The 11,534-nt window shown below is 47.4% G+C and overlaps 2 protein-coding genes across 8 annotated transcripts in view; one reads left to right on the top strand and one right to left on the bottom strand.

Moving 5' to 3' along the window:
• LOC116844478 (AT-rich interactive domain-containing protein 2) overlaps window positions 1-11,534 on the top strand; it is a 60,402-nt gene that overhangs the window by 25,973 nt on the left and 22,895 nt on the right. The gene's annotated exons all lie outside the window — the stretch shown is intronic.
• Window positions 10,830-11,534, bottom strand: part of LOC116844481 — a 3,954-nt gene continuing 3,249 nt past the window's right edge. For both annotated transcript variants that reach the window (XM_032816030.1, XM_032816032.1), the window contains one exon: window positions 10,830-11,370. In XM_032816030.1, coding sequence (XP_032671921.1) covers window positions 11,240-11,370 — 131 coding nt within the window. In that variant the 3' untranslated portion in view covers window positions 10,830-11,239. The remainder of the gene's footprint in view (window positions 11,371-11,534) is intronic.

Raw genomic sequence — 11,534 nt, 5'->3', positions numbered from 1 at the left:
GAGGTAAACATAAAAGTCCTATACCGTTTTACGATATTCGCAATAATTATCGAGATATTAATTGTAGAAAATTTGTGAATGATTATGTAGAATATGGTAAAAGAGTTATAGTAGCGACGACTGCCGTCGTGTACTTATACTTTAGGTCAAATTGAACAAAAAAGTCCTCTACCATTTTGCAAATAATCACATAGATTTTTAATTATTAATTATAAGAAGATGAGTGCATTATCACGCAAAATCGTGAAATAATCTTCTTTAATTTATAATTAAAAATCTATGTGATTATTTGGAAAATGGTAGAGGACTTTTTTGTTCAATTTGACCTAAAGTATAAGTACACGACGGCAGTCGTCGCTACTATAACTCTTTTACCATATTCTACATAATCATTCACAAATTTTCTACAATTAATATCTCGATAATTATTGCGAATATCGTAAAACGGTATAGGACTTTTATGTTTACCTCAACCTGTTGTACGTCCCCACAAAATACCCGGGGGAGAGTGTGAGACACCCTGTATAAATTATGGTCGAAAAAACTACTTTTTTAATTAAAAAATATAGCCAAGAGTGACCCAGATTTATAACTAACAAATTTTGAGACTATTTTGATCTTAAAATAAAGTTTATGATGCGTTGATTACAAATATGCAAGTGCCAAAGTGGTCGAATCTCAGATTCGCCATTTTTCGCGGACCTATGCGGCCATATTTCGCCAGGTATACCAGTGAAGTAAGCAAAAACAGGCAACGTAAGAAAGGAGTTATGCTTTCGCGAGAGGAAAGTGCAGTTCCTTTCGCGAATTAGATTTCGATCGACCCGTATTATCCATAAAGATAATAAAAATCAGAGAAATATAAAGGCGCCATCTCGTGGAAGTTGAATTTCAAATGAATCATATCTCTGGAATCTGATAACTTTGGCACTTGCATATTTATAATTTACGCACCACAAACTTTATTTTAAACCCAAAATAGTTTCAAAACTTATTGGCTATGAATCTAGGTTAATGGTCAATACACAGACAGAACGATTTATTGAATCAAATAAATGCTTCTTTGGAATAGTCCAAATAAATTATTTGATTGACACAACAAATATTTCTTTGGAACTAAGCTGCAAATAAATATTTTTGTTGCTTCAAACAAAATTTTGTTCGATCAATCAAAAAATTTGTTTGGACTATTCCAAAGAAGCGTTTATTTGATTCAACCAAATCGTTCTCTCTGTATAAGCATTTGGCCGCACTTTTTAACTGTAATGTTAGTGTAACCTTATGTAATCGTTACTGCTATCATTTTACTACAAAATATATGACTGGGATAAAAAAATGACTATAATAGTAATAATAGCGACTATAATTATAGGTAGGTCAACCATTTTTTTCTCTCAGTGTATATGCGCGAGTAGAAACGCGCTTCCTCTCCGAATATTCGGTTGGCGCCCACGTGCTTCGCTTACAGGAAAACTACGAAACCGTGAAATAAATATGCAAAGGCTGCGTAGCGATCGCGGCGAAATCGAAGCGTACTGCTGGATCGCGCGATGAATTCGTAAGTCGATCTAGCTGCCCACGTTTCGCCTTGCCACTTCGTATAAAGCGCTAAAGGTATTCCGACTTCGGCGTGTCCGGTGGATATGCGTGACGCCTTAAGAACATCGTGAACGTTTACAAAGGTAGATTGTGTTGTGTGAAATTCCTTTTCGAGAGAGCGGATCAAAATTCGCGGAAGTGGAGTCTCTCCTCGCTTAATATCGCGCGTATTAATTTACTTGCGCGTTTCTCGTTCTACTCGCTTTTTTCTTTGCGTATCGACGTGTGTAACGCAACACAGATTCTTTCTCTCTCTCTCTCTCTCTCTCGTTTTCTCCTTTTCTTCTGTTTCATTCGCGTATGCGAGCCAGTCGCGCCTGTTCGCGCGGGCGTGAAATTCGCCGCGGAAAAAGTCCGCGACCGACGCGCGTATTTTCGCTCGAGGTCGCCGGATGACTCAAAGCAAATTCAAGTACGACGCGCCGCGCCACGGCGATGGTGTACTCGGGGATAAGATCGGTTCGCCCGGCGGGGGAGATGCAGGACCGAGTTTCTAATCGCCGCGCCGCGGAGATACGGCCGCGAGTCTTAACGACCGACGTCGCTCTCGCCCGCCCGCTTGTTCGTTCGTTCTCTCTCGCTTACGTAACTCGTCGTATCGCCGTCGAAACGAGATCGAATTGCGCTTTTAATATCGCGTGACTCGCCGATAATAGAGCGAGCTTTGCGCCAACATCACATAACCGGATGTCGGCCGAAGCTCGGAGAACATCGACGGGGGAGGTGAGGGGGAGGAGGAGAGTACGTACCACAGACTTGTATATATTACTAGACTGCTGACTTCCCTCAATTTCGTTTGCGTAAAATGTCCACGACAAGTGTGCACTAAAGAATCCAATCCTGCGCATGCGGATGCAGTCAGTGCGTCATTTTTTCATATTTGTTTAAATACATTCGGCCATGTTTTCTATAGTTTCAATCTGTACAGTCGAGAGAAATGTATGTTAAATTATATGTAAATAGTATATGTGTATATTTACTAATGCCACAATGAGATGTGCTATTTTTATGCGCGACAGTGCTACGAAGAAAAGTGAGAACCTAACTTAACTACTTTACGTATACTTTAGAAATACGTGCAAGCGTACGTACGTCGTCAAAACATGCGCAGAAAGAATGGCTTTATCTCAGTCGGAATTTTAGCCTTACTTTGACTGAACTTTCTAATTGAACTTTCTAACATCTGTATATCCTGAAGGATCAGTGTATGTGTAATACACATGAAACCTGGAGTCTTATTTAGCACCTCCAAATGGCAAGGAACGGACAAAATGCCACTTGTAGGTTCTCAGGAAGACCCCTTGGCTAAGTTCTGTAGATTAAATAGAATCAAAAGAGATTAATATAGGCTTCAAATATCAAAATAGACGGAATGGAATATTGGTATATTTGATATATAAAAATTGAGCTGTCCTTCCTATATATAAAGAATTAGCAGCCTAGTAATATGTAGAAATCTATAGTATGTGTGCGGCCTCAGCAAGTGTCGTGGGATTATTACAATTTGTGCAATAGTATATGAATGTTTACCGCCTCAGTTGATGGAAGCGTTCGCGAGATTGCATTAACGAACGATAAAATATCACCCGCTTTTTTACGTTCTGATCAATTCTCGACACTGCGACAATGCTATGTGCAACGTACGATAGACGTGCAGATAGAGACAGACAGACACACAGGCACACCACCGAGAGACATTTTATTGCCGCCGCTGATGCGACGTGTATTTCCCCACCGAGAAATGCAATTGCGGGAACTTTCGCGCATAGTTACGGCTACGAGAGCTCGCGACTTGCGACCGTTTGCCATTGTTAACTCCAATTAACGGAGTTTCGCATGTAGATATCGTTAATATCGAGCGTGTGAAACGTCAAAGGATCCGAGAACGTCGCGACGTTCTCGACGGCTGCGACTCCAGTGTGATTTCGCGTAGTCTCGCAATTTTCGACATGACGCGCGAAATAACGTCGGGATGACTTCAGTCCTGCGGCTCTCTCGCGCCACGAGAATGCGTCGTCGTCCATCAAGCGTGCTTGTGAAGGATGCACGTGGCTTGTAAGATGCATTTCAAGCATAACCCGGCTGGCGGCTGCAACGGAAGGACGGCTCTTTGTCGAGGCAAAATCGTCGCCGTCTCCTCTCCCTCCGGCAACTAAACTGAGGCGATTCTCCTTTTATCGCCACTGTGCGTCGTCGTCTCTCTCTCTCTCTCTCGCTCTTTCGCTCAGCAAACGTGTAATGTTCCTCCGTCGTGAAAGTGAACAACGCCTTTCGCCTCTTCCGACAGAGGCACTATAACGTGCCTCTGCGAATCGCGGCGTGCAGAGAAAAAGAAAGACGCGTATTCCTCGCTTTGAACACACGCGGACAAGGGATCGACTGTAATGATTTTCTCGAATCGTTAATTGCGGTTGCGCGTCACGGTTATCGCGCGTATCAAGTTTACGACTCCCCGACGAGCCTCCTGCGGCCCGCATCGGTCGACGACTCGGTCGGCGACTTGTCGACGAGTCCGCGAACATAACCACGACTTCTCGCTCTCTCTTTCTTCATACGACAGTTACCAGACGCGGAAGCACGTCGGCGTCGCGACGTCGTTTGACTACTCGCGAACAAAAAAAAACGCTCGATCACGGCTCGGGCCGTCGCGCAGCGGCAACTGCTTTACAGCGCGCGTCGATAGGAAAAACAAGATATACCCAAGCGCGCGCGCACGAATGCGCTATTAACCGGCACGTGTTCTCGCGCTCTGTTTCTTTCCCTCTCCCGGTGTCCCGATCGAGCGGCTCTCTCGCGCTTCCCGCCGCGACGCGACGCGCTTCCGCGAGGAACCCGCCGCCCGGAGAGAATCGCCTCGTGCTTCCTCGCGAGTGCTCGGGCGTACAGCCAGGCGGACACACGCGCGCTCTCTCGCTTCACTCGCCCTCCTCCCTCTGCATGCCGCTCGCTTCCTCTCTCCCGCCCGCCGCCGCCCCCGGGTCTTCCCCCCCCCCTCCCGCCCGTGCGCTCACGCCGCACGTGAGTACGCACGCGAAGACTTCTTCATCCGTTCATTCACAGTTCACAGTCAGTCAGTCACCAGCACACCTCCGCCGATCAGCTGATCCCGCCACCGCCGCCGCCACCACCGCCGCCGCCGCCGCCGCCGCCGCCGCCGCCGCCTGCGGCGGCACAACGACGGCGGCGGTGACGACGGTGGTGGCGGCGGCAGACTGCGCGTCGCCAACCCCTCCGCCCTCCTTCCCTTCTAGACCTCGCCTCCCCCCTTCATCCCTAATCCACCGCTACCACCACCTCCTCCTCCTCCTCCTGCCGCTGTTACTGCTACTGCTGCTGCTACTGCTACCGCTGTCCCCTCGAAGCCCTCTCCCCGCCCCGGTGTGGACGATCAGCTGACTGGGAACTGTCAGTCGCCAGCCGTGGGCCTGCGAGAGCCCACGTGACACGAGCCGCGGCTCTCTCGCCGCGAGCACACACCGACTCCGCTTCGTTCCGCGAGCGGCACAGTACAGCACGGTACAGCGCGCGGCTGTTGAAGGCGCGGGAGACGATACACCAAGTGCACGTGTGCCACGCGACCTGGCGCTCTGCTTCCCTTCGACTGCTGCGTCAATAGTGCGGCTTTCTACGGAAAGTCGCAGCATTGACACACGCGACCGCCTCGAGTTCGCGATGTGCATGTGCGATGTCGAGAAGTGAATGTGCGTGGGTGATGCCCGCGTAGAAGTTTCGAATGTCGGCGGTCGCACCCTGGCGCGCGTGCGACCAATAACACCGGCCATTGTCGATGAAACACTGCCGTGCGCGCGTTCTGTCGCATTCGTGTACAATGGTAACAATTGACGCAATAGCGACGGTACTTACGGTCGGTGTATGAATCATCGATTGAGAGTTAAGTGAGACGCGAGGTAACGAATGTGCCTGTTAAGCGCGACTTTGTACGCATTTCTTGCACGCGCGTATTGCGAAATTCACGCGGGCGCACGGCTTAATTGTTAATTTAGCGTTATCTCAGGTATAACGTCCCTTATGGAATCCCGATGGGCGAAGGAGGAACATGTTTCCATGTAACGCCGATGAGATCTCTACTCCCCGGGGAGATGTAATTAATGATTACCGCAGCCTCTCTCCACGGGCGTCGTGTGCGCCGGTCTCGTTAAGGGAGGATCCGTTTACACGGTCGACGGTAATCCGATTTCGCGTAATGAAACAGCGCTATATCGGAAAAGGACGGATGTATTCGCCGGAGTCGCGACCTTTCCTACACTGGTTGGCCTTTCCGTGCTGACGAGTGTAGCGTTTCGAAGCACTATGGTGTTACCAAACGATTTCAAGCGTCGATTCCGTTTTTTTCAGTATTTTTCAGTGTTTCTCGCTACGCATAGCAAGGGGACGATTGTGTCTCTCTCTCTGTCAGAAGCAAAAACATATATTTCATGACAATCCATTATAAAATTGTCATGCTGCATTCCGGTTGTGTGAGGCATTTTATGGAAAACACATTTAACCTGATGTCGCGCGCCGTTATCGCGCTGCTGCGTTAATATCCACCAGGTGGACGCGCGATGTAATTGCCAGATCGCGAGATTCCATCGTAGCGCGCTGAAATTCTCGATTTAGCATCCAGTGGCCGATTTAGCAAACAATCGACCCGTTGTTAACCGAATGATACCGAACGAGCGCGATTCCTTAGTGGCGAACGCGAGCGCGTTGGGGAAAAATATGTGTGTAATCGCCAGCGACGAAGACGATAACGATGGTTCTCGCGATATCGCGATATCGCGCGCGATATGCTCGACGTCGTTCGAGAATACGCCGTGCGGAATTCTAATGACGGCCGCTATAACGACACACAAGGAGCCGCATTGTGTCGCCCGTCTCGTGTTTATGCATAAGCGATCGCCGGCATAAATTATCGCTACGTGTTAGCCGAGCGAGCGAGCGAGCGAGCGAGCGGTGAGAGCTTAGACGAGATTGTAAACCCGTAACGCGAGTTTATCTCTTTACATAAGATTGGGTACCGTAATCGGTCTTTTTTTGTTGTTGTTACTCCACGATGTTCAAAAGGTCACCTGCAATGCAGTTACGTGTTAATCTTCCATTAGTCGTGGGTCTTTGGAAAACAAAGATGGAAATTGTATATATAAAGCATTTTGTTAAAGAGAAACTACACACTTTGAAGAAGCAGCCTTGTATTATCCTTCACGTTCTTAGATAGTTATTTTCCACAGAAAGATAGGAAAAATACAGCGTTTTGTGTCGCACTAAAACGAAGTCGCTAAGTACTTCAGAGATAGTCGCGACTATCGAAAGGTTAAAGTCGTAGCATTAGTCTGTGAATCGATCATGCATCATGCGTCTCCTTCGCGTAAATTCGTGGGAAATGAAAAGTTTTACACTGACGAGTTTGATAGAATTTCTATCTAGCTGCGTCAAAACTCGGTTGAGATAATTGAGAGCGATCGGTTGAGTAGAAACCTCTTCTGCAAGTATCTTTCTATTTTCACGACCAAGTTTTTCATTTGGTCTCTAGGTGACAAATAATTTTCAGCTACGTAGTTATTTTTTCTGTATAGATGTCGGAAATCTAGCAATCAGGATAAAGCAGTTCACCGGCCAATTTGCTCTGATTGACAGATCCCCAACACTCAGCTGCAATCTGATGTAAAGATCCATCTACAATTGACAATAAAACGTTAAGCAGCAAAAAAATTGACCAAATACAGTCGACTGTTCTTATAATTATGGTTGTTTAATTTTTTTTATTGCTTACGTCTTTCTGTTTATTGTCAATTCCATCGTAGACGGACCTTAAAGCGAGAAGCACACACTCTTGCATAAAGGCATAATGCACACGCATAAGAAAATTGACCAATCAGAATCCTCATTTCTATTGCCACGATGAAAATAAAAGACTCTGATTGGTCAATTTTCTTATGCGTTATGCATTATGCCTTTGCAAGAGTGTGTCCTTCCCGCTTAACGCGGGCTTAACATCGTTCGATGTCATGAGCTGGACTTACCGAACTGATAACGCCCGTGATCGCGAAGTTTCGGTCGGTATCCCGCTGAAGGAAGCAACAAAAGACGTGGTAGAGTCATAGGCAGTCGTTGCAACGGCGTGTGTGTTCGTCCGTGGAGAGAGGAAGAGAGCGGGACGGGAGAGAGAATCGCGCGAGAGAGGAGGGGGTTGGAAAGAGAGCGAGAATGAGAGAGAGGGACCGTGTCCTACCCTAACGACGACCACGTGGCCGCCGCCGAAGACACTTTCAACATGCAGTGTGCCTCGGAACTCGCCGAACCACGTGGTGGATACGTCCGACGCTTCCGAGGAACGGGCCCGCGCCGCGCATGCGTCTCGCCGTGCCGTTCGTACTCCATCAAGGTCGAGCAAAGTCGCACGATTACACGACCTCGTGGCGACGATGGTACCGACCTAATCGCGCCCCCCTCCGGCTAGATCGAACTTGGCGGGAAACGACCAGCCGCTCCCGAGCGCGTCGCACGGACAGATGCGCTTCCTGACACGCGCGTGAAATCGCACAGCGATCGTCGAAGCGCCAAGCGCGATCAGCTGGCGTCCAGATCCCGAACAACGTCGCGAGCGACTTCTTGGGAGATTCTAACGGTAACGGTAAGAATGATTCTCTCTCTCTGTTGCTCAACGCGCGGGGAAACCGAGTTATTCCACGAAAATGTCCGAGTCGAAATTTCAGCCCTACTTTCGATCTGGACTTCCTGAAGGATCAGTATATGTTTAATATATATAGAAACTGAAATCCTACTTAAAACCTTTAAATAGCAGAAAAAAATTAAGCCAGTTATAAGTTCTGAAGAGGAACTGCCTTTCGGCAGTTTATAGGTTAAGTAGAATCAAAAGAAGCTGATGCAAAGTTTAGAGTATCAAAGTAGGCGTTAAATGGAACATTGAGGTCGAAAATAAAGTTAAAACTTCGACTCGAATGAATGCATTTCTGTGTGCTGATAAATGATCAGCTGCCTCGATACTTGAGATAATGCACGGCACGGACAACTCCATTGGTGTAACTGAATTTTCTTTTACTTAAGGACGAGATAGAAAACTCGGACGAGATAGAGAACTTGTAGAATCAGAAAAATTCCCATAAGAGGTTTCTACTCAGCCAATTGCTCTCAGTTATATCTTAACCGCGTTTTAATGCAGCTGAACATTCAGACGAATGTTTTCCTCCACAGTGACAGAAACATCTCGTCAGCGAACCTTTCGTCTAAGGCTTTATTCTCAGCTCGAATGCCAAGCACGTTCTTTTTATTCAAAATTTCGTTTCTCTTATAGAAGTGTCCAATATAAAGGTGTTTCAGTTTGAGAATCAAAATCAGGCGTATTTAATATTGGGGTCCCGTGGTCCCTATTCAGTTAACCGAGCTGAAATTTTCTTTTCCGTGCAATATCGAGGTTCGTGCCTCGTCTCCTGACTGTTCTCTCGAACATTTCTTACAAATCATTGAAGCATATATTTTCCTCTCACGTAGTTCGTTGACGTTTCGTCCTGCGAAATTACCGTTCTTCCGTCGACGTGCGAGGGATTTCTCATATTTGCATCCGTTATTGACATTTTCCGTGCCCGCGTTCCGAAAATATACGTACAGGTCGCGGCTCCTGTCTCATTAACTATTATTACTACGGTTACCGAGCAACGCTCAGAGCGGCGCGTTTGCGGTCGTCCACGGCGCGGCGCCACGTTCCCGATTCATCCGGCGTCGCGACGGCGACGACGACGTCGACGTCGACGACGACGACGACCAGAATAGAGCGAAGACACGGGCGCCGATCCAGGGAGCACTGACCCAGTATGCTCGGCCGCCGCTGATTTTGCGATCCACTCCCGCGCCGCCTCCACCCACCCTTTTCCTCCGCCGCCGCCGCCGCCGCCGTCGCCGCCGCCGTCGCTTAGAGCGCACTTTGAGAGCGCAGGACTGCCGCCGACGATTCTACGTCGCTCGCGTGGCCCCACGTGTCACGCCTGTAGAAACCACGTGCGCGCTGACGCTGCCGGACTCGCGCGATCGAGGTGTGCGCGTCGCCGGAAGGGGCAAACTCTGGGGGAGGGGAAGAGAGTTGTCGCGATGTCGATTTGTTCATTGACTCCTGTTTCCTCGCGGCGCGGTCAGCTTGACTTTAGGACGTCGGAAGCGAGGAAGTACATGCGTGAAATCCTTGTGAGATACATCGAGACGAAATATGTTTACAAGATCGATCAAGTCAAGTAGCCTAAACACTCCTTTCACTCTGACAGTCAAAATAAGTAACTGTAAAAGTAACGCGGCAGAATCATGAGAAAATAGATTAAAATGGTGGGTTGCGTGTCGTATTAATTTTACGGTAATTTATTGGTTATTGGGACGAATGGAAAGTGTCATTTTGCAGATGCGGCCGTTCGAACGGTGTCATTTTATGGACACATCTCTTTATTTCAACGTGTTTTGCACGGATTTTCTCGCTTCTGACATCATCGGTCAAGAGTTCCGCGGCGAGGCACCTCAGGGTAGCGGTCATGTAACTTTTTTTCTAAAAGCGGAAACGCGCGTGAAGAATGAAAAGTTTCACGTGAACTCGACGACTGCAGCGATTGTGTAACTTCTCAAACAATGGAGGTGTGAAAATGTTCACTTTTCACGAGTTCTCGCTAAGGGAGAAGATACATGATCGATTCCCGGAAGGTTTTGTAGGTGTGCCCAACTGGCTGATCGGGATCAATCGGGATCAAGACTTCGCTATACTACCTCCGCCAACTTAGAACTCCATGATGACAATCTCTCGCGATATAATCTCGAGAAACAAATAGTTCCATTTGTTTTGTCGGGTTCGCCACCACAGGAGATAACGTTAGATAACTTTCTCTATAATTTCCTTTTATTCTCACATGGAGAGAAATAATTTGCTGGCCCAGCAAATTTTCTACTGGTCCAGCAATATTTTTTCGTTATTATATGGACAGCAAAAAGATTTGCTAAGGATACTAATCTATTCGCTGTATATAATTTGCTGAATCTACAAATTATTTTGCTATAAGAACCATGATGGATTTATATAAGCAGTTGCAGTTTTGCTCCGATAGCAAATAAATTTACCAAGGATACATTATTTTGCATCAATAGCAAATTAACGTGATTCTTAGGACAAATACACTCAACAAATTTTTTCTATCCTGCCAGCGAAACTACTTCTGCTCTGATAACGAATAAATTGTAAAATTAGTTACGTCAACTAAATTTTCTTTATGTCACTACGAATATGCAGTAGCAACGATGATTTTGCTAAAAGAGCAAAATTATTCTTTTCCGTGCAGGCATTGCGCTCGGAGATGATGCGATCATCGCGGCCGCGCCCGACTAAGGATCAAAGTGCACTCGAGTAATGCGTGCACGTTCACCCAGACAATACCACGCGCTCTTATTTTTCCTGATATTTCCCCTACGAATGGACGCGTTCGCGCATAAACCTGATTTACGATTGCGGTGCATATTGGCGACGGCAAGGCGAAGGAAACTGCAAAATGCGAATTCTCGCCGCGCGCGGCACAATTCACCGGAATAAACGCGGGCGCAATAAACATTTGTTTCCGCCGTGGAATGTCGATTCGCGCTTCTCGCCGGCGTTTCATGGGTGTGTCGTGGGTGTGCTCCTTTCTTGGCCACAGAGCAGTACCTTGGAGAATGCCCGGTCTGAATCTTGACGAGGAGTCGCAATTCCCTCGACGAAACTCGAGAGCCTCCGCCGAGGCGAGTCACCTGCGAATTAGCGGAAGAATCTGTTATTATAATTAAGGTCAGAGCTTGCGGAACGCGCACATGGTACATTCACGCGCGGATTTCCCCGCTCGCGGGAGCAGAGAGAGAGAGAGAGAGAGAGAGAGAGAGAGAGAGAGAGAGAGAGAGAGAGAGAGAGAGAGAGA

This window comes from Odontomachus brunneus, unplaced genomic scaffold (genome assembly GCF_010583005.1).
Source record: "Odontomachus brunneus isolate Ranch 3 - 2012 unplaced genomic scaffold, Obru_v1 Obru_scaffold_041, whole genome shotgun sequence".
Lineage (NCBI taxonomy): Eukaryota > Metazoa > Arthropoda > Insecta > Hymenoptera > Formicidae > Odontomachus > Odontomachus brunneus.
This window is presented reverse-complemented; position numbering and strand designations above follow the sequence as displayed.